Source organism: Hoplias malabaricus, chromosome 17 (genome assembly GCF_029633855.1).
Source record: "Hoplias malabaricus isolate fHopMal1 chromosome 17, fHopMal1.hap1, whole genome shotgun sequence".
NCBI lineage: Eukaryota > Metazoa > Chordata > Actinopteri > Characiformes > Erythrinidae > Hoplias > Hoplias malabaricus.
This window is the reverse complement of record NC_089816.1, coordinates 26,780,002-26,806,078: the sequence shown is the minus strand read 5'-3', so window position 1 is coordinate 26,806,078 and position 26,077 is coordinate 26,780,002. Positions and strand designations below refer to the sequence as shown.

General features: G+C 37.4%; 1 protein-coding gene across 2 annotated transcripts; it reads right to left on the bottom strand.

Annotated features, from left to right (window-relative positions):
• Nucleotides 1-57: 57 nt before the first annotated feature.
• znf185 (zinc finger protein 185 with LIM domain) lies at nucleotides 58-24,225 on the bottom strand. 2 transcript variants are annotated; one of them, XM_066649526.1, is made up of 39 exons: nucleotides 24,069-24,225; nucleotides 21,056-21,115; nucleotides 20,574-20,694; nucleotides 20,371-20,481; nucleotides 20,219-20,251; nucleotides 19,915-19,974; nucleotides 19,709-19,756; nucleotides 19,038-19,121; nucleotides 18,761-18,841; nucleotides 18,051-18,110; nucleotides 17,768-17,878; nucleotides 16,202-16,300; nucleotides 14,922-15,965; nucleotides 14,654-14,713; nucleotides 14,210-14,308; nucleotides 13,929-14,030; nucleotides 13,446-13,541; nucleotides 13,187-13,285; nucleotides 12,861-12,929; nucleotides 12,192-12,278; nucleotides 12,001-12,069; nucleotides 11,367-11,429; nucleotides 10,231-10,314; nucleotides 10,007-10,078; nucleotides 9,857-9,913; nucleotides 8,639-8,722; nucleotides 8,415-8,486; nucleotides 8,264-8,320; nucleotides 6,610-6,681; nucleotides 6,407-6,463; nucleotides 5,479-5,514; nucleotides 3,945-4,004; nucleotides 3,412-3,480; nucleotides 2,673-2,705; nucleotides 2,288-2,356; nucleotides 2,129-2,188; nucleotides 1,473-1,529; nucleotides 1,057-1,159; nucleotides 58-567 (listed from the first exon to the last, which is right to left on the bottom strand). In XM_066649526.1, the coding sequence occupies exons 2-39, from the start codon at nucleotides 21,063-21,065 to the stop codon at nucleotides 469-471; spliced, it is 3,747 nt and encodes a 1,248-aa protein (XP_066505623.1). In that variant the 5' UTR covers nucleotides 21,066-21,115; nucleotides 24,069-24,225; the 3' UTR covers nucleotides 58-468. The 2 variants fall into 2 exon arrangements, with proteins under 2 accessions (XP_066505623.1, XP_066505624.1); XM_066649527.1 differs by lacking the exon at nucleotides 14,922-15,965 and having other exon boundaries at nucleotides 60-567.
• Nucleotides 24,226-26,077: the final 1,852 nt, after the last annotated feature.

Sequence of the window (26,077 nt, the reverse complement as noted above, 5' to 3'; positions counted from 1 at the left end):
TATTTTTATATTCTGAATATTTTGTATGCTGAATTGTCAATTAAACAGGATATACATAATAAACTTTATTTGCTTTGTCATGATATGGTACCATAATATATGATAAAACATACAATATTTATTCACAGTTTAGAAAAAAAAAATACTCTGCTTATAAAGACTGAAACAACAAGAAATCCAATATTTTTTTAATTGCTAAGTATTATAATATGAAAAGAAAATAACCCTGAAACTAGACTATTCCTGCCATTTTCCCCACCAAAACATAAACATTTATTTTAAAAGAATTATATGACTATATTAAAAAGAGTAATTGTATTAATAGTAACAATCTACTGTAGATACGCAAAAAAAATTAATGCATATCTTTCTGATTAAACTTCAAAAAGGACAAAATCTCAGGACATAAAATATCTCAAGATGTCTACATTCATATCTAACATTCACCGGTCGTGAAGACGGAAGCTGCTAAAGAAGGTTGGCATAGCAGCTTTCACAATGGACTGTCCCTCGGTGTAGAAACATGTTGTGGATGAAATCTCCCATTGGTTTACTGCAGATACCACACTGAGGAAAAAGATGTTAAGTTGAAGAAGTTAAACTTCTGAATTCAACACAATATCAGAACTGACACCTTTACTATATTAATAAATATGCCTGTTTACATTAAGCATTGTTCTTTGTGGCATATCATTAGGAAGATATAAGTTTAAAGATTTCCCAAAATGTTCATAATAATCAGATGTTAACAGCCTCTAACGTTTTTGGCTAGGTCACCATGAACCAGCATGCTGTGGAAATAATATTCATTGGTAAGATTATGTTATGCTATTTGAACAAAATCTCTGTTCTCTTGTATTATGCTGACATACATATTGTGTCATAAAATTCACACTTAATTGATGAATAGAAGGTGTCACAAATGACCGAGTAAACATTTGCAGCATTACCTTCCATTAAAATTTAAACACATTTTCACCTTCTGTAAATTTATTATTTTGGAGGTTTTGTTCAAACTGTGATTATAAACAATATAAATTCTGCCTTAAATAGTACCTTGAAGCAGTCAGGATGGCAAGATATGTTGAGGTGTTCAATGGTGATCTTAGCATCATTCCCCACAAAGCCTCCACAGTATGTGCAGGCGGTCATGTTTGTGCTGGTGTTCAGGAAAAAAACAAGAATAGAAAATTAGTTCCTGGTAAATATCAGGAGTAATTCTAAGGCATAACTAATCCAGTCACTCATTCAGTAAGTTAGGAGTTTCCAACATTAGCTGCACTGCTTCACAGAATGGGAAATAGGACATTGTTTGTCATATTCTGAATGCACTGATATTATTACATATTCAGAGTCCTCGGTGTTTCATAAATGCTTGAGAGGCCTTTTGTCATCCAGCATAATAGCCTTTCTAATATGGTCCTCCAGGCCGCGGGCTAGCCTTCATTAACCTAGCTAGTCGCATCTATTACCTGGGGGGGCTGCTGTATGCATAGCTGGAGCTGGTCGAGGTCACGTAATCCAAGTCGCTGTGGGCGAGAACACACACATTGGCCTTTTTAATACAAGATGATAGCTTCATTCCCTGATCATTATATTGCTCGGTCCACTGCACCGCCAAATTGAACACAATAACCGCTACAATTGCTTTGTGTTTTGGTGATATGATTAGTACACTTGCACATTGGCATGTTTTATTCTCATGTTATTCAGCATTCAGCTGCCTGCTGGAAGGTGTGTTTGACCAAAGAAACCATATTAAAACTGAACCGTGTAAATATTTTATTAAAATTAGAGGCAAAAAAATGCTAAGTAGCATGCTAAATGTAAAATAGGAATTCAATATTTTTTTAGCCATTCAATCAAACTGAAGGTCACAAATGAATATACAATACTACAACATTATACAGATGGGTATATGATGCAGAGTACACATTTAAATATTAAAGTACAAAAAAAAACAGCGAGGGCATTTCTTTTTTCTTTAAATGTCCCTAAAAAATATCATGTAACATTAAGCTTCTATGAAACTGTGATTATCCATTTTATACAGCTCTATGAATTACATTTGAATAGTTTAAGATTAACATAAGCCCAGATTCTATTCGCAAAATGCTGTACACTCTACCTGCTGCTGTATGTGGAATGCCCAGGTGTGTTCACATACTCTTTGACGTAAACAAGGTTCCTGAAAAAGGGGAAAGGTCAAAAGGTGCATGAGTTTTATAAATAAATTAAAACATTATTAACAGGGTATAATTTAAACATCTAGAATATGATCACATACTTTTTACTGTCAGTATCCTGTGGCTCCAGTACGCTCCTGTCCATCCTTCTGGTGTAGGCTGTGTAAGTACTGTTCAAGAGAAAAGAAAGCATTGAAATCACCAGGAGGTAAACTGCTTTACACTGTGTGCTTTAACACTTCAAACTCCCTGGACTTACTGGTATGTTATGTTATTAGCAGAGCTTTTTAATCTGCATTATAGCTTGGTTTTGCACATGTAATGAAGTATGACAAAGGCCCGTTAAAAAGGACTGTTAACATGATTTTACACCATAATGTAATCACATAACTTTTAGACTAGTTTGGTGGGTTTGTTCTATCTATTCCTTTAAATGTTTTCTAAAAACTGCTGCAGATCGCTGTTTTAAAGAATCATTTTACTTACCTCTCCATTGGGTCTGGGTCAGCCTTTGTCTCCCTGTGAAGAAATAAAATACAACTGATGAAGTCACAAACCACAACCCAGCCCTTTAAACCAGGTGTGTTTAGTGTGGATCTGTCCTGCATTAAGTGCAAGTGTAGAGATAATGCCGGCTTGGGCCTGAACCTTGACTTCTTCCAACAAATTTAACCCCTCACCTGCCACATACACAAGTGGCTATTCAATTGTGCTCTTTATTTTTATTTTATTTTCCATACTAGACATACATTGCTAACCATTAATCAAGTCTTTGGTGATATATGGCAATCATAGAATCTTTAAAATACTGTTATTGCATTTTAGTCAAATTTAATCCAGCTTCAGAGATATTTAGATACACATTGTAACACACACATTTTTTAAATATAATGATTTATTACCAGGCTGCAAGTGTAAGTAATTATCATGATATTACACTTTAATATCAGCACAAGTCTAGTCAATATGCCTAATCCATATTTTACTTTTGTTGAATTTAATAATTATTATCACAATCTAGATCATGGTGTGCCATCTTCATTTTTACTAGAATGCAGTGACATCAAGTCAGAAGTAAGTTATTACACATAGTAATATAAACAATTGCAAAACCAACCACATACACAGTGCATACTGTATTATAGTGAAACCTGGAGCGTATTATACAAAGCCAAACCACATATATTGAAGTGAATTGCTAGAGCCAGATGATGTATGGGTGTACCTTATCTCTGTTGCAGTGTTTAGAATAGGAGATGTCCATCTGTCCCACGGGGAGGTTTTGTCAGATGACCTAAGACATGGACATAACAGCTTCAGGTGGATACATTTCATGCATTGTCAATACATTGTGAAAGGTCAGTGGTGATGCCTGGAAAGAGTAATTGGATATACTTCAGTGGTAAAGAAAAGTAGAGGATTTGCTATTTGGTAAAGCTGGCCATGTCTAGGCTACTTTTATGGAAGCACCAATGTACAATCAGTTCTAGGTCACCAAGCCAAGTGTGGGCATTAATAATACAAGCAATGTGACTATTGTGGTGTGCTCAGGCATGAGAGCAGGAGACAGAGTGAGTGAAACAGGAGAGAGAGAGATACGAGTCACTCCTCAAATGTGACTGAAACGGTCTGCTGCATGCTCCTCTGGCTCAAAGACAGCATTCAAAGGTCACACACCAGACACGCGCACATACACACACACACGCACACACACATGCTCACTGTAGAAAATGTCCACTAGAGGCTTTGATCACTCACCTCTGATATGTGCTGGGCTCACTGCTGTCAAAATGCTGCTTTGAAGTGTCAGTGCTGAGGCTGGAATGCACAGAAAGGGACAGTTGCATGTTTGTACTCAGTATGCACCTTTGGAAGTGCCATTACACACAGGTGTTTCCCTGACATGGTCAAAACGCTTTACAAATGCATTACCTTGTGATATCTGTGCCAATTGGACTGACTTCTTCAGGCAAGGGACTCAGGGCTTTGGCAGGCAGATCCCCATTGTGTAAATAAAAGTATACGATTTTTTGTCTGTGTTTACCTGACCATGTTTTTTATTCACTAGGGGCTGAAGCTTAGTGAGTTGTCTACATACATTCTTTGGCCACTTTTTCCAAAATGGCACAGTGCAAAAACCAAAGACCATTCTTAGCTTGGTTTCCCATTCAATTTGCCCTACAGTAAGTAAATCCTTTCTCAGCCAAATCAGAATTGGGTTTTGGATTGGATATTGTACCAATGCAAATTATAATATCAAATGTATTCTCAATTTACTGAGCGCACCCTTTGCCCTTTAGTTCAACTTTTGTTATTTGGGAGATAGTCTTGAATTAATTTTCTGCATCTCATGAACCAAGCAATCCTTATCAAATTCAGTGATGTTGAGGTCTGGGTTCTGAGACGGCAATTCCGTTGATGAGACAACATCAGCAGCCTTTTGTTTGTTTAACAAATTTTCTTTTTCATCTACTTCCTATTATTAGTAAACACTTGACAGCTATATGCTCTTTCAGACCCATGATGTTTAGCTGTCTTCTCACAGTCAAAGTATAGAGAAACATCAGGGATGTTTTCTTTCTATTTCAGAGCTAAACAAAGGGAGGTGTTTTATCTTGGCCATAAAAGATGAACGCTAATCCAGGTGTACAAACCCCTTTTTCATTCCTTTTTAAATTGCTTTTACCAAACCATACCATATCATTGCTGCAGTCACAGCCTCTACTATTTTAGAAAGACCTTACACTACAGGACATAATACCCCTATATAATAGCCAATGATGGGCACTGTTCAGTAGAAAAAGTGTTACACAATCTATGTTGTACTTATTTTGACATGTAATGTAATAATGTAGGTCTACCTAATAAACTACCAACACTGAAAATAATAAAGTTGAGCTTGAAATCAATGAGACATAATCAAAGGGCTAGGATCCATAGCACTGAATCAGTTCACATATCAAACAATGCCAATATGAAGATTCTTTTCAATCAATCAGAGCCATCATTGTTATTCCAGAGGGAATCTCACTCTTATAAAAGCTCTAAATCATCTGTCATTATCATCTTTGAGCTTATGTGTGTTGTTCTCTGGACTTTTCATTCCCCCGGGCTCAGCTATGTCATAAGCTCTGTAATTATACTGATATATCGCTGAGCTGTTTTGACATTGTCCTTACATTCATCCTGCCCACCTTTCACATTACTATAATTATTATCACCATCACCTTCATCACCATCATCACCATCATTCAGCTGTGTTATTTTTTTTTCATTGGGCTTGTGCACATACCTGTCCAACATCAGAGGATCAAACAGCTCAACAGGGCTGCCAGAGAAAGAGACAGAGAGCGTTGTGTTTGTAATAGGTGTGATGTGTACACAGATGATTGCATTACATTTGGAAATTGTCACCTTTAAGCCCAAATCATTACCTCTTTGTGCTCTCGTTCACTATCGCAATAGGATCAAATGGATCAGCAGAGCTCAAAAAAACAATTTCACACTGATTTCACTCTGAGAGGCGAGCACACACTTTGTCATATGCAAATTGAATTCTGATGTGACTGTTAATAGGGACCCTCTCAATTCCACACAGCTATGGGCGGAGTTAGAGAGGCCTCTACTGCCCCTATTGGACAGTCAAGTGTGGCACAACAACACCATGCTCTTTCTCTTCTGATGTGTGTAATACGTAATAAAAATGTTCAAAAATTTGAAGACACCTATTCTAATAAATGAAAATTGTTCTATGTATATGCTCCATAAAAAGCCTTTAAACTTTAAACTGCAGCATTTCTAAGGTAGTCTTAAGGAATCAATCCTGTCACCTTGTGGGGCATGGATTTTGAACTCCAATCAAGGGGCAGAAGTTTAAGTGGAAATAAAGTCAGGGACTAATCACTTATTAAAAGATCTGTGCATCCTGAAAGAAGGTAAAGATGTACAGCTCCATCTCTTACATCTAAGCCACTTTTAAAAGAATTTTTTTCTTGGAAATAAGTTGAAGGGGTTCAGCTAATGACGGGACAGGACATTAATTCAATAAACACGTATTGTTATTTTTTATTCTTATTTTTGGCCTGAAATATCACCAAATCCAACAATTTTCTGTAATTTCATATTGAATTGTTGCTATTGCTTTGAAGTTTATTAGACAATATTATTTCTATTTTATTCTTCCAAAAAGAACAATAAACACAGTCAAAGTGTTGATGTACCTCTTTGTCTCCTCCACAGTTGTTGTCTGAACTTTGCTTTTTGTTTTGTCTGGGAGTCTGGGAGGATTAGAAAAGTAAAAACAAAACATACTATTACAAAATCAATATGCATATGCAAAAATCAGACACATACAATGCCTTGATTTTATAGCTTTAACATATGCTCTGTTTATGAAATTTCAGTATGGAAAAAAAAATCGCACTTGTCCTTTGTGGTATCATCAAACTCAAGAAAATCCGGAAATATCTGAGTCTTCTCTGATTGGAACAGTGAGCTGAGAAAAAAAAACAATGACATGAAGAGATCACAATACAAGGCCTATACCAGTGATTCTATATCTAAATAGGTATTTTAAAATAATAGTATTTTTATCTATAATCAACTTTCCCACAATTTTGATGCCATCTCTGTGTAATGTATTTGTAAGATACAGTGTAAATATTACTTTGTGTTGAAGAGGAGTTCCAACAATTCTTCAACCAGATGTCTGCCTCTAAAAGCTTTTTTATTATAGGAATATATTCGAAATGAATATGAATACACCGCTGGATGCGTGGGACATTATTTTATGACAGCTCTGAGATACAGAGGCATTACAGGGCACGATAGTAGATTTACCACTGTTTTGCCAATAAATATAATGAAAGAGTATTTGGATAGTAAACAGAATGGTTATATGAATGTTATAGATATCCCATCCCTTTGCTTCTGTCACAAAAACTGTTAAGAAATTAAACAGGTTTCCAATTTTCTGTACAATTAACCATTTTGCATCTAATCACTCTGAATAACAGTTTGCATTTTAATCAACTGAATTTTGGAGCTATTCTAAAACATCACTGGAGTTCCCATTTAGGCTTCTATATAGCAAAAAATGTTACAGGTACAGTTGGAACTTTGGGTGGGGTTGGGGTGTCAGCAAGGTCTTGTACAACTCCATGCATAAACAATGACATTATACATTTAGGTTATTTTATGAATTATGATGAGTATATTTTTATATTCACCACAGGAGTTTTGCATACACTTGTTATCCACTCATTAGCACTGTATTATTCAAGCTCTAAAAACTTCAGATAGCTATGTTTTTCTGTCTGAGAGTGGAGAAGGAATCCTGCATAAAAAAGCATGTTCCAAAATAGTTCCAGGGAAGTTAGAAACTGATCTATGATTATTTCAACATCATTAATTTCTTTACCAGGTCTTGCGTTAATATAGAAACAACAGCACAACTGTTGCATCACTGCAACATTAATATGTTAAAATTCCTAAAAGCAAATGCTTTTTCATTCTATGCCACATAAAAGCCTCTGGGAAGTCATTTGTGCTAGATAGCTTGCTGTAAAATTATGTATTTTATCACCTTTTAACAATAATATCTGAACTGTGGATGGAAACAAAATATCGATATAACACCTAATGAATGTAAAATAACCACATTTGTGTGCGCAGAAAAAAGGTACACAGAGGTACATTATTGTCACTTAAGATACCAACAGTGTAAATGTAGATTTAAAAGTACAACAATGGTTTTAAAGTCCAGTTTTGTTCCTTAAAGGTACATTACATACTCTTCTCCAGAAGGAGATGTGACTATTTGAAAGCTTTCATTATAGAAATGTGTAAAATAAAACAACACCATATAAGTTGAAATTAAGTGTATGAAAACATCACAGTCAATATACAGTTATAATATTAATAATAATAATAATAAAGAACAATTATGTTCCCTATTTAAAGGCACTAAATATGTACCCTTGAGGGTACCACCACAGCAACAGTTTTTCGGACAAAACTATAGAATTCCTGCAGAAATCCTACAGAGAAGTGAATGTAAGGCATGTGCAGGACAGTACCTGTTGGGTGTGATGACCTCAGTTTTGGTGGTTTTGATGGTGACTGTTTCTGATGAACTATTAAAAGATATAATTGCAGAAGATTAGAAAGATAAAAACCCTCACCAATAAAACCCTTCTCCAGCATGACCTAAATCAAGAGATTCTGTACCTATTTGTGTCCTTTGACTGCACAACGGTTTGGGTGGTCTCTATCTTGGGCATTGTTTTATCAGTGCTCAGTCTGAATATGAATCAGAGACAAGATAATCAGATAAAAAGTGATAAACATCTAAAAATATTTAATATGATCAACAATATGAAATGTTGTCATTTCTAGATCCCTTTAATTGTACAATGTATACGACCTTTAACAGAATAAATGAAAACCCTCACTTGTCAGTGTTGGTGTCAATGGGGATTACATCAAATGCTAGCAAGTCCAGAGACGTTTGAGTCTTCTTAGATTTGGGCAGATATCTGTGGGCGTAGATGAGTATTAGGATTTAATATGCAAACTGTTTCATATTGTTTATGAACTTCTGTCATAAGAAAGAAAGCCTTTAAGGTGATATTTTAAAATTTCTTGGCCACAAACTATAAAAAAAGACCACCCACTCAGTAATTTGTGTGCTGCCTAATTCAAACAACATGGGATAAAATGAGCCGTTCTGGAACTGTTTCCGAATCTTACACATGGCTAAGAGACATTTGAATAATCGCACCTTGTCTGAGTCTGTCCAATCAATATTCATTAAATATCTGTATGTACCTGTGAAATTTATATCTGGTCTTAAACAGATTATGAATATGCTTATTTGGACTAAAAATAGGTATCAACAGAGTTCTGTTAATTTTATTCAGCACATATATATATATATATATATCATAATGTTATGACCACCTCCTTGTTTCTACACTCAACACCCATTCTCTCATCTGTACTGATCACGCATGAGCATTTTGTAGTTCTACAATTAAAGACAGTAGTCCATTTATTGCTCTATATACTTTGGTTTTCAATTTTCACCCTATTCCTTAATGCTCAGGACCCACAAAGGACCACCACAGTTATAATAATAGTAATAATAATAATAATAGTAATAATAAGTTGGGGGTTCATGTTTCACTCCGGGTGACTGTCTGTGAGGAGTGTGGTGTGTTCTCCCTGTGTCTGTGTGGGTTTCCTCCGGGTGACTGTCTGTGAGAAGTGTGGTGTGTTCTCCCTGTGTCTGCGTGGGTTTCCTCTGGGTGCTCCGGTTTCCTCCCACAGTCCAAAAACACGTTGGTAGGTGGATTGGCGACTCAAAAGTGTCCGAGTGTGTGAGTGTGTGTGTTGCTCTGTGAAGGACTGGCGCCCCCTCCAGGGTGTGTTCCTGTCTTGCACCCAATGATTCCTGGTAGGCTCTGGACCCACCGTGACCCTGAACTGGATAAGTGCTTACAGATAATGAATGAATGAATAATAATAAGGAACAATTATGTTCCCTATTTAAAGGCACTAAATATGTACCCTTGAGGGTACCACCACAGCAACAGTTTTTTGGACAAAACTGTAGAATTCCTGCAGAAATCCTACAGAGAAGTGAATGTAAGGCATGTGCAGGACAGTACCTGTTGGGTGTGATGACCTCGGTTTTGGTGGTTTTGATAGTGACTGTTTCTGATGAACTATTAAAAGATATAATTGCAGAAGATTAGAAGATAAAAACCCTCACCAATAAAACCCTTCTCCAGCATGACCTAAATCAAGAGATTCTGTACCTATTTGTGTCCTTTGACTGCACAACGGTTTGGGTGGTCTCTATCTTGGGCATTGTTTTATCAGTGCTCAGTCTGAATATGAATCAGAGACAAGATAATCAGATAAAAAGTGATAAACATCTAAAAATATTTAATATGATCAACAATATGAAATGTTGTCATTTCTAGGTCCCTTTAATTGTACAATGTATACGACCTTTAACAGAATAAATGAAAACCCTCACTTGTCAGTGTTGGTGTCAATGGGGATTACATCAACTGCTAGCAAGTCCAGAGACGTTTGAGTCTTCTCAGATTTGGGCAGATATCTGTGGGAGTAGATGAGTATTAGAATTTAATATGCAAATTGTTTCATATTGTTTATGAACTTCTGTCATAAGAAAGAAAGCCTTTAAGGTGATATTTTAAAATTTCTTGGCCACAAACTATAAAAAAAGACCACCCACTCAGTAATTTGTGTGCTGCCTAATTCAAACAACATGGGATAAAATGAGCCGTTCTGGAACTGTTTCCGAATCTTACACATGGCTAAGAGACATTTGAATAATCGCACCTTGTCTGAGTCTGTCCAATCACAGCACTGGACCAATGTTTATATGAGAGCACAAAGATGAGGTTAAACAGAGTTAGAAAAACAGGACTCACAAAGGACCACCACAGAGCAGGTATGATTTGGGTGGTGGATCATACTCAGCGCTGCAGTGACACTGTGTTGTGCTGGTATAAGTGGATCAGACACCGCAGTGATGCTGGCATGGACAGTGAGTTGCTACAGACTCACCAACACCACATCAGTGTCAGTGCAGTACTGAGAATGATGCACCACCCAAATCATAGCTGCTTTTTGATGATCCTGTGTACTGAAGTGTACAGTGTGAAAGGGGCAAACAAATTATGCAGAGCAACAGCTTACAATCTGTAATTGTAGGACTATGGAAGTGCTGTTGTCGGTGGAGCTGAGAAAATGGACAGTGAGATGTATATATTCATTATTTATATTCATACTGATATTGGGATATTAACCTTATAATCTGTAATATGTCATTTAATATGATATGAATCTGTCAAAGTGTTTTATAAAAATTGCTATGGTTAGTTTGGACATTCATGCTCATCTAATCATGCTATTCCATTACATTAGTATGTGGGTGGGTGGAACCAGTGACACATTCATATCTCCAAATCCTGCTTGGCCTGTTATCCCTACATCCTCCTACACACAAGTCCTCCCTCGAAATTCACATAAAAACTCCACAAGAGACTCAGCCAGAGCTATTTTCATCTCTCTCTCTCTCTCTCTCTCTCTCTCTCTCTCTCTCTCTCTCTCTCTCTCACTCTCTCACTGCATTCATTCTCTCACCTGTCAGCTCTTATCAACAGCTCTGAATCAGAGGGGAGACTGTCCATAGGATTCTGAGGTGAACTGAGTAGTGAAAGGGGGGAAGAGAGAGAGAGAGAGAGAGAGAGAGAGAGAGAGAGAGAGAGAGAGAGAGAGAGAATGTGTTAACTATGTGTGAAATAGAACACAAAAGCTCAAACATGATGGCACAAGACAAGAGGGAGGTGATGTAGTTTCTCTGCAGTTTTCTTTAAAAGGGAACTGCAGCCCAGCACCATTCTTCCTTTTCAAAATCTCTGCCACTAATAGAGCTCTAGTGCCCTCCTATGGACATTTTATTTCTGCTTCATAAAATGTTAAAAGGTACAATATATGTCTAAAAACTTGAATGTAACTACTTAAATGTGTATACATTGTGGACAAGTATTCACTTGTGCAACGGAACAACAGCAGAACTGTGTTCTCTGGAGTCATCATCCTACATCTCTGGGATGAGTTGGAATGGCTTTTGTAATCCAGACCTCATAATCAACCTCAGTCCCTGATCTTACTAATGTCTGCATAGCTGAATGCCATCAAAATCTCACAGTAAGCAACATTTTTAGTGTGCACATTTAGTGCAGTGCTTTTGCTGAATATTATGTGTCACACGGACCTCTGTGTCAGACCAAAAAGTTCATCATCACCCAAGACTTTGGTCTTCTCTGCCAGGTTTGTGTCAACCCTGAGGAAAGAAAGGAGGGAAAACTAAAGATGAGATGAGGACCTAAGCTGTTAAGGGTAACAGTGGAATATATGAAATACTGGATAACAACTTCTCTTTGATATCATCACATTCTAGCTTGCCTTGGTTTAGGAGTTGGCTCTGTTTTGGGTGTTGGTGTTGGTTTTGGTGTGGAAGGTGTTTTTGGTGCACCTGGAACAGCTGGCACACTGAAGAAAAGAGAAAAGAGAACTCTTATCATAATGAAAAATAAATAAATTATTCATTCATTCATTCATTATCTGTAACCCTTATCCAGTTCAGGGTTGCGGTGGGTCCAGAGCCTACCTGGAATCATTGGGCGCAAGGCGGGAATACACCCTGGAGGGGGCCCCAGTCCTTCACAGGGCAATACAGACACACACACACATTCACTCACACCTACGGACACTTTTGAGTCGCCAATCCACATACCACCGTGTGTTTTTGGACTGTGGGAGGAAACCCACACAGACACAGGGAGAACACACCACACTCCTCACAGACAGTCACCCGGAGCGGGAATCAAACCCACAACCTCCAGGCCCCTGGAGCTGTGTGACTGCGACACTACCTGCTGCGCCACTGTGCCATAAATAAATTAATATATCATTATTTTGTAGTAAAACAGAGATATATATATGAAATAGGCTCAGTTACACTGAAGAACAGAAAAGAATGACAGAGATAAGAAATAAGAAATAAAGACCTACTCTTGTAATAACAATAAACATATATTAAAGTTGTTGCTGAAAATCATGTTTCACACTGACCTCTGAGTCAGGCCAAAAAGATCATCATCATCCAAGGTTTTAGTCTTCTCTGCCAGCTTTGTGTCAACTCTGAGGAAAAAAGTTGCGAAAAAAGGAGAGATGAAGAAGAAAGCGTTAAGCAAGCCCTGACTCTTAAGTGTGACGGTAGACATGTTCAATATTGTGGAACGAGGATACCAATGTCAAAATCTTAATCATGACATGTTTCTCCATTACAATGCCAGTATTGCATTTTAATAATTATATATTTTGCAGTGGATTGATCAAAAAGGTTAAGAAATAATTAGATAATAATTTATTTTTAATAATGGCACACTCTAGCTTACCTTGGTTTGGGAGTTGGCTCTGTTTTGGGTGTTGCTGTTGGTGTTGGTGTGGATGGTGTTTTCTGTGCAGCTGGAACAGCTGGAATGGGCTCAGTGACACTGAAGAAAAGACAAAATAGCAGACAAAATAAGGAATAAAGATTTATACCCGTAATAAACCAAAAAAAGATGAATAAACAATTATTTTATTATTATATTTAACCCAGCATTAATTGTAAATGTATACATGCAGATATCTCCTGTAAAGTAAGAATAAAACCTTGGTTTAGGGGCGGGCTCTGCTTTGGGTGTTTGTGCTGGTGTTGCTGTTGGTGTGGATAGTGTTTTCTGGGCAGCTGGAATGGGCTCAGTGACACTGAAGAAATGAGAAAATAGCATAGAAAATAAGAACTAAACACCCGTATTTATAGCATAAAAAGATAAAATAATATATCCTTTTTTAGTACAACAATAATTGGTATAATTGGTGTGAGCACAAACTCTTTTTCTTTCTAGGAATGACACTGATTAGACGCTTTGTATTACACTTACTGCATTTGTTCTTTCTAGGTATAAGCACTTTCTAGGTATAAACTCAGAGGGAGTTTGAACTCTAACCTATTTGTACTAGCTAGGATATATATTCTGTCTGAACACTTTCTGAAGCACATTTGTGAGTCACTCTTGCTAAGAGCATCTGCTAAATGCTGTAAATGTAAATGCATAAATATATGTTGTATCTACTGCAAACTAAGGATAAAACCTTGGTTTAAGAACAGGCTCTGCTTTGGTTGTTGGTGCAGGTGTTGCTGCTGGTGCTGGTATGGATGGTGTATTCTGTGCAGCTGGAATGGGCTCAGTGACACTGCAGAAAGAAACAAATAAAATAGAAATAAAGACCTACACATTTAATATATATAAAATATTATTTTATTATTTAATTCTTAGCATATTATTATATTTAATTAATTAATATGTTATTTTCAGTGCAACAATTTTGTAAATGGATAAATATATGTGTCTAATATAAAGTAATGATAAAACCTTGGTGTAGGAGTGGGCTCTGCTTTGGGTGTTGGTGCTGGTGTTGGTGTAGCTGGGGGTTTCTTTGCAGCTGGAGCAGCTGGTACTGGATCTGTTTCACTGAAAAAAAGGAGACAGAATACATTTAATTAGAATTGCAAACTTGTTATAAATAAACAGGCTATTTTATATTTGCTGTTGTTGTTAATTTCAGCACTATACACATGTATACATCATCTATGAAAATATAATAAGCCTTGGTTTTGGTGCTGTGAATGATGTTTTCTGTGTAACTGAAGCAGCTGGAGCAATTGCTTCAGTAACACTGAAGACACAGCATAGGTATTTTTTTGAAATAATAATGTAATATCAATTTTTAGAATTATCACATAAACAAACCTGACAAGACTATGCTAAAAATAGCTATAATAGTAATATAACATTAATATAGTAACTGAAATAAACCTTGTTGGTGTGGATGGGGTTATCTGTACAGCTGGAACAGCTGGAATTGGGTCAGGGACACTGAGAATAAAGAAAGAAGAACAAAATGTAAGACATGGACATCTAACTTGGTGCTGCTATGATGATAGACAGTTCCACGTACTCCCTAAATATGTCACTAGACAGAGATCCTATACTATTGCTGTATTATTAAAAATAAAGCAAGTATTTTAATACTGAAGACTAAGAACAGAGAATGGAATTACATTACAAGATAATTATAAAGCACCTTGTTTTAGCAGTGGGCTCTTTGGGTGTTGGTATTGATGTCAGTGTGGTTGTTGGTGCTGGTGTTGGTGCTGGTGTTGGCGCTGGTGTTGGTGTTGATGTTGGTGCTGGTGTTGTCACTGGTGTTGGTGTTGATGTTGGCACTGGCACTGGTGTTTGCACTGGCACTGGTGTTGGCACTGGAGCTGATGTCGGTGTTGATGCTGGTTTTGGTGTTGGTGTTGATGTTGGTGTTGGTGCTGGTGTTGATGTTGACACTGGTGTTGGCACTGGTGCTGGTGTTGATGTTGGTGTTGGTGCTGGTGTTGATGTTGGCACTGGTATTGGTGTTGATGTTGGTGCTGGTTTTGTTGTCACTGGTGTTGATGTTGGCACTGGTGTTGGTGTTGGTTTTGGTGCTGGTGTTGATGTTGATGTTGATGTTGGCACTGATGTTGGTGTTGATGTTGGTGCTGGCGTTGTTGTCACTGGTGTTGATGTTGGCACTGGTGTTGGTGTTGGTTTTGGTGCTGGTGTTGATGCTGATGTTCGCACTGGTGTTGGTTTTGGTGCTGGTGTTGATGTTGGCACTGGTGTTGGTGTTGATGTTGGCACTGGTTTTGGTGTTGACATTGGCACTGGTGTTGGATTTGGTGTTGATGTTGGCACTGGTGTTGGTGTTGGATTTGGTGTTGATGTTGGCACTGGTGTTGGTGTTGGATTTGGTGTTGATGTTGGCACTGGTGTTGGTTTTGGTGTTGATGTTGGTGTTGATGTTGGCAATGGTGTTGGCATTGATGTTGGCACTGGTGTTGGTGTTGGATTTGGTGTTGATGTTGGCACTGGTGTTGGTGTTGGATTTGGTGTTGATGTTGGCATTGGTGTTGGCATTGGTGCTGGTGTTGATGTTGGCACTGGTGTTGGCGTTGGTGCAGGTGTTGATGTTGGCCCTGGTGTTGATTTTGGTGCTGGTATTGCTGTAGGCGTTGTTGTTTGTGTTGGTGCTGGTGTTGATGTTGGTGTTGGTGTTGTTGTGGATGGAACAGTTGGACCTGTTTCAGTGACACTGGGAAATGAGAGAAAGCAAGACAGCTTTACACATATCCACAGATGTGCTGTTCAGACCATATTACACTGAAAGGGATAATAATGTGAAAAATCAGACAGAAAAACCAGACAGTGAGATGGACTAGAGACTCCCAACGTAAGGTTACAAAGTTAGGGGTTCCAGTAAATTGGCCACATGAACACATGAATGAATGAATACATTTAGACCTAAATTAAGATGAGAGAGTAATAAACCTCGGTTTAAGAACGGGCTCTGCTTTAGGTTTGGGTTCAGCTGCTGGTGTTGGCACTTCCTTGGCAACTGGGGCAACTTGAGTGACTGAATCAGGGACACTGAAAAAAATTATACACAAAATGGTTCTCAGAAAATTAAACAATTCTGCCAAATAAATACATGCTTTGTCTCCACTGTTTTTAGGTTTGTACGTAATTATATATAAATGTAGCCAACAGTTAATTGAAACTAATATCCACCAATTACTCATGTATGAATTAATTTGAATAATCTGTAACAGCTGAACATCAGCCTAAGTGTATAATGCTAAATTCGTAATGCTACTTTCCTTAGCATTTGACTGTCAAGCTGTGCAAATGTTGAGATGATTTGGAGTGGATTTTGTGATCCAAAAATAATTATCAAACATCAACATTTGACCTCACTAATGCTCATTGAGATTTCTGGATTACTTTTTTGCCTGAAACATTGTTTAATATACTGTTGTTAAATATCTGCCACATGAATAATTACAGTACCAGTCAATCACATGGCAAATACCTTTCTTCATTTTGAATAAGGAAAACACTGTAAAAGCTCTGTTTTGGCTTTGGTTTTGGGGGCTGTGTCTGGGACTTTCTAGCCTTTGGAGCTAGGGGAGTGACTTCAACAACTACCTTGGAGACACTGGGGAAGAGAAAGTTAAGCACAGAGAATGAGATATGAATGACTGTGATATCTCAGGAATCTTTGAGGGGAGAAAATGAGGGTACATATTAAATGCGCATCCCAGGAGATCACACTTATGATGCTCTCTCATACTGTTTTTTGTATTGTTATGCAGTCTGGGGTGCTACAAAAAAAAATCTCCTCACAATGAGCATAGTAGGAAGAATGAAGGATCTAGAGTGAGAGAAATAGAGGGAGAAAGTGAAAACCCCATGAAGGGGATCATTCGAGGAAATAAACCTGGGCCGCATGCATAAAGAGGACAAGAACAAGAGGGTTGATACAACAACCGGGGGTTTTTCTTTCTTTTTTGCGATCAAAAAAGAGGTCCCAGAACAGCAGGCCAACACTCAACTTGTTGGTGTCATGTCAAAAATTGTAATTTCACCATTTTGTTTCTGAATAGCTGTTAAAAATGGCAGACACTTTTAAAAATTTGTGAATATAATCAAGGCTTTATGTTTTATGAATGATAGTTACACTTATATAGGGCTTTTTTAGTAACTCAATCTGCACCATTACACTCATCACACTACAGCTGTCAGTAAGAAAACAATAGAATTTTTTTTTTTTGGCAAGACAGGGTCAAACCTCTACTATTTTCAAGGAAATCTATCTATCTATCTATCTATTGTGCTTGTCTCTGATTTTAAACTGACTGGCTTCTCTTTTATCCTGATATTAACATACATGTAGTTTACACTGTTAAAATCTACATTAAACATGTTAACTGGACTAAACTATATCAGTATGCCACTATATAATATTTGTTTGTTAAATATAATACAATTGTTTAGGGTTAAAGCAAAATCTATAGGATTCTGTGGATTCTGGTTTAATGAGGACTAATAGTGAACCTCTGTTCAGCAGCAGGCAGTGACTGAGGGGCTGGAGAAGAAGGAACTGCTGGGAGGTCGGCTGCTTTAGGTCCAACTGGATCACTGTCCTCATCATCAGTGATAATGACCCTACACACACACACACAAACACACACACATAAACACACACACACAGAGAGAGAGAGAGAGAGAGAGAGAGAGAGAGAGAGAGAGAGAGAGAGAGAGAGAGAATTAAGGATAATGTCGTATAACAGACTGATTTCTACGCATGGAACTTTGTCACAGAAAACAAACTGATTACCTCTTAGCAACAAAAGATATGACTGGTGGCTCAGAGCTGTTTGGTTTCTCTGGTGGAGCTCTAAAAAACATTCAACATAAATCAATAAACATCAGCCAATAAATGAAAATCAGTAAACTGAAAATGAATATGGAGAGGAGTGTGTAGAGACCATGAATGGGTTGTTAGATAAATCCATTATAACAAAATTATAATTTGGTCTCAGTGTCTAACTATACATGTTATGTTGAAACAATTATCAATCTCTGTCATTTATATTTATGCATATAATTGCCAATTTTATCATGAACATAAAATATAGTTTAATTTTATGTGTACACTTTCATGATGCTTGAAAAACTTGAATGCTTAAATTAGGACACATATAACTTGTATATATTGCCATCATTAAGGAAAGATGGAGTGCTTTTTTCCCCCGTAATTCATCAGTTTTCCAACACATTATTTTCAAAACCATTTTCACTCAGTTTTGACAAAGAAAAAAAATATATATATGTATAAATATTCTAGTTGCACTTTTTCCCATTTTCCGAGCCTTGGGAGGACCACAGAAAAGGCTCTTGTGGTCACAGCTGCTGAGAAAAATGAAAATAAAAATTGCACACCCATCATTCTTGCACACCAAAATAGGGGGACGCCAAAAAAAAGAAGAGGGTTGCAAGTGTTTTTACAGGAAAAGACTATAGAATATCTATTAGCATCAAACATACTCATATTTCTTTGCAGCTGAAAGTACATATGATCTCTGCCTGGCTGCTGAGGTTTTCAGGGCATTACTAGCCACCTCTGTCCTAAACACACACAGAGCAGAAAAAGAGAAGCATTAAGGGATATACTCATACCTTATATTAGCTAGTGGAACATTATGAACAATGGATTATATGTCAAAAATTTACAGAACACAGAAGAGATCTGAGTGAACTGATAAGCCCTTAGCTTAGTTTAGCATTCTCAGTCGAAAGTACAGAAACTGAAAGTTCCCCTTACCTTCTGTCCTGTTCCTCTTTACTGATTGTTGGTTCTTTCTCTGGAGCCGGACTCTCCACGGTTGTACGAACAGTATGAGGAGCACTGGGAAGAACAAACAATATCCCATAGTTCATACAGTTGGACAGTGGGATAATTCTGTCACTTGTGGAAGAAGGGATATTTTTTTATGATTGCAATTTGACAAAACACTTTTGTCCTTTATTTATATTGAGTAGAATATAGATGTATGTCTTAGCACAACTGACTAAAATATATCGTTCTAATTGTGCAATTAAATTTGTTGGTATGCCATTGTGGGTAAGACCACTTTTCTTTTTATCAAACCTCCACTCGGGTAAGCCCAAAAATATTACAGAGCATAAGCAGAGGTAGCAAAAGTAAAATGTAAAAGTAAAACCCTGCCTGGCTAATCTCACCATCTCAAATATCAGAACACTTCTGTCTTAAAGGATTTTTTTAAATGCTTGCTTTAATAATTCAAAGAATGTTAATGAATGTACTGAAATGTACTGAAAATAAAACTTCCAGAGGAAACCAGGTGTCCTCAAATTGCAAACTCTACTTATCTGTACTAATATTTATTGCATTATATTGTGGAATCATAAATGTTTAGATTTTTGTCATTGGTTAATAAATGACTCAGTTGATCAAACACATTAGATGCTTACATTTTCTTGTATGCTTCTGATGGCTTTTTGTTGAAGCCAGATGTTCCACTAAGAAAGAGGGGGCAGAAAAATAACACAGACCAAATTCTTAATATGAGAAGATCTTTATCTAAATCATTTCATCAAAAGAATTCACTGCTTGAAAGTTCCTCTTTTCTGCCGAATATTGCGGATACCTCACACAATTTAAAGGACTGACTACATACATGTGGCCATTGCTGGGGTTCTGTGGAGCTGGTTTGTTGTCTGTCTTTGTGAAAACTCCTCTGAAAGAAAGATGTTGGAGTTCATAGCTTGCAACGATATAATAACACTGTCTAATTCTTATAATATCACTGCTGTACGACCAAAACCTTGTATCTCTGTTAATAAGCTGAAAATACCAAGTGTTGTTTACACCATGTGAATGTCATAATGAATAAACTAAAAATAAGCTTCTATCATAATTAAAGAAGTTTGATTCTTCTGGAGAAACAAGGTTTGGTCACTCAGATAAGTGTCCTCACTAACCTGATCAGGTATCCAGATGTTGGTGTTTTAGGACTGTGAAAAAGTGAACCAAAAACAATGTCATGCACACAGTATTTGAAATATGGTCCAACCCATGGCCAGACATTCTTTCATGAAATAACGTGCCAGAACTGAAGCGAAGGTTTGCTGACCTGTCTGTGCTGGGTTTAGGCTGAGACTCAGGCTCCGGTTGGGTGGGGGTGTTTTCTAGGGCTGCATCATTGAATGCACCATTGAGACGACCTGCACGCACCTCTGCGAGCCTTTATAGGACATTTAGGCAAAGAAACATTATTTTTCATATGCCTATATATACATATATATATAGAAAGACCATTAATCTCTCTATATTCACCATGGCTTCTCTTCCACCTCCTCCTCTTGATCAGGATCTCTACGGCGCTGGATCCAGCTGTTGTCATTTTTCAGCGTTGTGCGGACTTTTGTCTTCCTCAAAACAGACTGTCGGTCTCCCTCTAGACTCACACACACACAAAATCAGCATCTCTTAATTTCACAGCTGTCCTGGTTATGAATTTGTAGCAGAAAACTAAATATGAATCAGCACCAGCTCAGTGAAACCTTTGTAAATAGACACACAATGTAGAATAGTTTTTCCTGATGACACTAAATGTGATATGTTGAATGACAGGTTTTGACTCTTACTACACCCTGCTGTGGTGTGGCTTTTGAATGAGGAAGGACAGTTGTGGTATTCATGCACACATCACTGATTTGCCTTCCATTACTCATCAGAATTCTGGGCTTGGTACAAAGAGCCTTTGGTGATTGCATTAATGTGTGTAAGAGGGGAAAATAGCAGTACATACAACATACCTTTAGACATAGCTGACACTTTTCTATATCCAACGTTCACCTGTAATGAAAGCCTGGTTCCTGTAAGGAAAGAATGTCTGCTTAAGGTTTGTTGACATGAAGAGATGTACATTTACAAAAGGCATTTCATCCTAGGATCCTGGGATGCTTCTTTTCATTTCTTCAGAGTAAAACACTTTTGTGTGGGTGATTCTGAATATAATAGCATAGGGAATAGTACCGACCTGATTTCACTAATGCTACTTAAAAGCAGTATTCCACAGAATTAGATGCAAATGTAAATACGTCAAAGAAAGCAACTGCCTAAATGATAACAATCTGGAACACATTAGGCACTTTTTTAAAGGACAGTATTGGAATTTACGAAATTTGACCTCAACGACAAATAACGGTTTACTCTCTGGGTGGTAGAACTCCTCTACCTTTTCCTTTTATTTCCGTTTATACAGCACAATACTTATTGTGCAGGTAGAATTCTTCTCTAAGCATTAAGCTGTGCAATTATATTGTATTAGTGGCTGTTCAAAAAAATGATAAAGCTTAGAAATGATGTTTAGAGGAATGTTAGTTTAGTTGTATTGTGTGACTGAGAATTGGAATTAAATTGGGTAAAATTATCCAGATACTTTTTGTGGCCACTGTATAACATGTGCTTTCTGAGACATGAAACATAGTTTGACCTTTGCTGGATATAACAATCAATGCACACAAATTTCCTTTTATACCATTGAAGTTAATAATCCAACACTGGTTTGTTGTCATAAGGTGGCTTAGGTATTCCACGTATGTAGCTAAGAACTAATAGATAGATATAATTATATCTATGCGTATATTGTACGCATAAATCATCACACACCTCAAATTTTACAGATCTACTAAGAAATCTAAATTTTTTTGTGTGTAGAAAATATGCAGGCAGATTTAAGCTCAGATTTAAACAATGCTAACTTGCAGACTGCAAATGTATATTATTGTTCACTACTTGTAGCTTTGTAGTTGCATTCAAAAACTAAAGAAGCAAACTTCAACACCAAATTGTATTGTTTGCTTTCAGGGACATGAGTTACTTTTAATGCTGCCCATGTATAGGGGGCTATTTACTCAAATCTGAAATCTGGAATTCCTGACTCATTGCTCAGAAATGTCATCCAGCCTGTCCCACCACTTTCTAACCACAAGCTCTCTCTCTTATGCATACATATTTAAGATAACATACATTGTGTTTCAACCTCAACTGTACGACGGTGAAAAAAAAAAACATTTTGGAATGATGTGAGTTTCCACATAAAATGATTATACAAGCTGCAAAGCTGATATTTTAATTATCCTGGTTATTGATGAAAACAAAAGTAAACATTTGGTTAAATACTTAAAAAGAGAGCCACTGAAGTTCTAATAATTACAGTCAGTGTGCGGGCAAAAACACGTGCAGTATTACATTTTGTATATTTTAAGGAGCACAGCAATTATTTTTGACTTTCAATCAGATGTTTCACTCAGTTATAACAGGGTGTGCAATGGCCTGCTATATTTACACCCAAAACAATAAGCATAGCTAAGCCTCAGCAAGCATTTTTGCTAACAACATTTTTTACATTTACTATAAGAACGCACAGGATATTGGATATTACCAGGGCTGTCGCAATAACTAGACATTCAACTTATTGCATTAATGTATCTTATTTGTTCTTTTCATATTTGAATTTCTTACATGTTACAAGTGTTATGACAGATTTAGAGGGCAGCACTGAATACTGTTTGTTTACTTGAGCTCAAGCTACTCAGTTGAGACACAACTATGCAAAGCCCAATGATTTGGTTAATTGCTAATCACAATTATAAAAGTGAGTGTGTGAACATTTCACACTTTTCCTATAAAATGCATAAAATGAATGAAGTGGCAGTGTTTTTTTGGCAGGTATAGAAAGAGTTTAGTTTATGGCTTGCTAATTAAGGACACTAGTTCTTAGATTCAAGTGCTCAGAAATGCTTAAATCACTATCTTTGTTCTGTTTTTCCACAACTAAAAATCCAAGAGATGAAGCTTTATTTCTGTGAGAGTAATGTAAATCACAGTGCCTGTTTAAATTTCAGTGCTTTTATTTGCTATTATGGAGTTCAGATCAGATTTTAAGAACCATTCAAGCAGGAATGTAAATAATTCCAAATGGTTAGGGCAGTTTATAAATCAGTGGGACTGGTATGGCAATTATTTTTTTCTACTTCAGTAAGATTCCTATCTGAACAGTCATTGTGACCCAATACACATTAACAATAGTGGTATCCAGTTAAACCAAATATGGTCAGCTGTAATTGACAGTGGTTCTAAATTAAGGGGTAGAGAATAAACAAATGGGCTTCTCCCTGATTGAGTACATATGACTGAACCCAGGAAAAGTTGTAATGGGCTTCAGCCATTGGTGAATCTCTCCAGAACTGAGGCTTCCAAATGAAAATGGGAACATTACCCTAAAATAAACATTAATTATTTATAGAGTCACTGGTCTGTACTAGTAAACAAATCACAACACGTCTGACTGCCTGGCCCAAGCCCATGCTTCAGCATAAACAGAGCCTTGCACCAAACAATGCAGTGCTAGATTAAACATTGCGACACTGTCACATGAAACAACTTTCAAACACAAACAGGCAGGACTGGATGAGAGGGAAAAGAAGCAGTCATGGTGAGCAAACAGTGTGACAGGCAAATTGTTATATGAAGGCAAACAGTCTTAGAGCAGCACTTACTGTCAGAGGAAAGACCCATAATAAATGCTGCTCTTATATCATCTCCCTTATCCCTAGTGCCACATTCTTTAAGATTATGATAAGCATATCTCAGCCCAGCATGCTTGAATATGTCCCTGTGAAAAGGGCACAGGTGTGACAGGGTTTAGCCGGCCTGATAAAGGATGGTTAATAAAGATGTTTAAAAAACACAGCACTAATCAGCCGCCATGTTGCTCAACATTAGTCAGAGCTGAAGCTGAACCTTGTAACTCAGTAAACGTACCTTATCGTAGAAAATACACATCCAAGTGCCTGAAGAATTGCCAATTTTGGGCCCCAGTGGCACAACTGAGGCTGGATGAGATGAAGGACTGAACAGCAGGAGTATGTTCTAAGTTAGTACACACACAGAGTGATACTAAGGAAGGCTGCCTGTTTGACAGTTGTCTACTGAAGTGAGCAGGTCCGGGCGTTGGCACACACGGACTAGCTGAGCCAGTTAGAGAAGCCTGGCTGCCCAAGGTAGGCGTGTGCGTGTGTGTGTGTGTGTGTGTGTGTGTGTCTGTGTGTGTGTGTGTATGTGTGAGTGTACAAGGGCGTAACTGGAGGAGTATCATTCTATTTACCTAAATCTCACTTTTTTTTTTCTGTGTGTCATTCACCCAAAACAAAGCAAAGACAAGTGGTGTGTGAGCTCTCACACAGGTCCAGGATCAGTGCCAATTTCCTATCATGACCATCCGAGGCCAAGGCACTCATGCAGCTCCAAGATCAGTTATTCAAGTTCAGGATGTCTCCTACCAGTGGGTCCCAAAGGGACCATCTGCATAAAGCTCACTGAAAAACTTGCATGGTGTGCGTGTGGTTTTAATTAGAGCAGGGCATCAGGGGAATACAGTCACATCATGATCAAAAGCTTTCAAAAACTGCTTTCAGTTACAAAAATGGCTTATACATTGGATGCTGCAAAATGATTCAGTGAGGAATGTTCAGTGTAATTCCAGGGCTTCCCTGCACTTTTTAATTGGTCTTTTGAGATTGTGCTTTTTTTTTTACTATAAGCATCAACAAAAGAACAATGAATACGTTTCTAAATATTAATGTTGAAGGGTAAATTGGTGTCTGGCATTATTATAAAATATATTGGCTGAGAATACACAAAAAAGTAGAAAACAATTAAGGTACCTTCAAATTCTCAGTAGAAACTTAGTTACACTACTCAAAAGAAAAAGCAAAGAGTGTAAACATTCCTGTCAGTACTAACTGTTCAAAAAAATGCAAGAGGACAGCTCACAAAACCACTTTTCCTTGACAAGTGATTTCCCACCATTCTGTCAAACTAATGATATGAAAGATAACAGAGAATCCAGCCATCATTCAGCAAAAAGTAGCCGCATGACCTGAAAACAGCACGAACAGCTGTTACAAAGAGAATAATAAGCAATGAACTGCACTGTCACCCTCACCACTACACCCTTCTGCTAAAAATATTCAATAATACATGCTCTAGAAAAAAAAACTTTTTTGAAGCAGTGTACTCTGACCACACTCCAAAGAAAGGAATATGAGCTTGTCCTGTTTGGATAATGAAGAGTTTTCTGTATGATTCAAACAACACAATATCCTCAGTGAAGTATGGTGGTGGGAGCATCATGATCCAAACCTAAGAAAGCAAACTATGAAAAACTTGTCTTGGCCAATCAACTGCATTTGGAGGCTACTGTTAGTGAGCCTGTGTGTGGAATCACATCTGTGCTGCCAGCAGGGTAGGAAAGAACCACTGAGTGGCTCTCTGTGGAGATGTGGTGACAGCATTATTTACCTCTGGGACATGCAGTGTTGTCAGTGGTAACACAACATAGAGTGAAAAGGTGTGGCTCAGAATATAAGCAATGCAGTGAAGCAATGCAGACTATTCAGTAACCTTCTAGAACTGTGTGAACAGCAGAAACGTTAAGATCCACCACCACTACAGATAGAGTACACTGCATGTCCAACACTCTGAAGAAGCTGCACATGAGCTTGTCACAATGTTCAAGGCCAGGCATCAAGTACAGAGGTATGAACTCATTCAGCACTGCAGTGACACTGGGTGGATGGAGCTCTACCCAATGAATCTGACATGAATGGAGATTGTGATTCAGAACTAATCAACCAATAAATCTATCTGACCTCACTCACAGAAATGTTTCAGCATCTTATATAAAGACTTATCGGAAATTAAAAATAAAAATGTAGAAGCTGTTACTGCAGGAAAGGGGGACAAAAAATAAATACTAGATGAAATGGTGT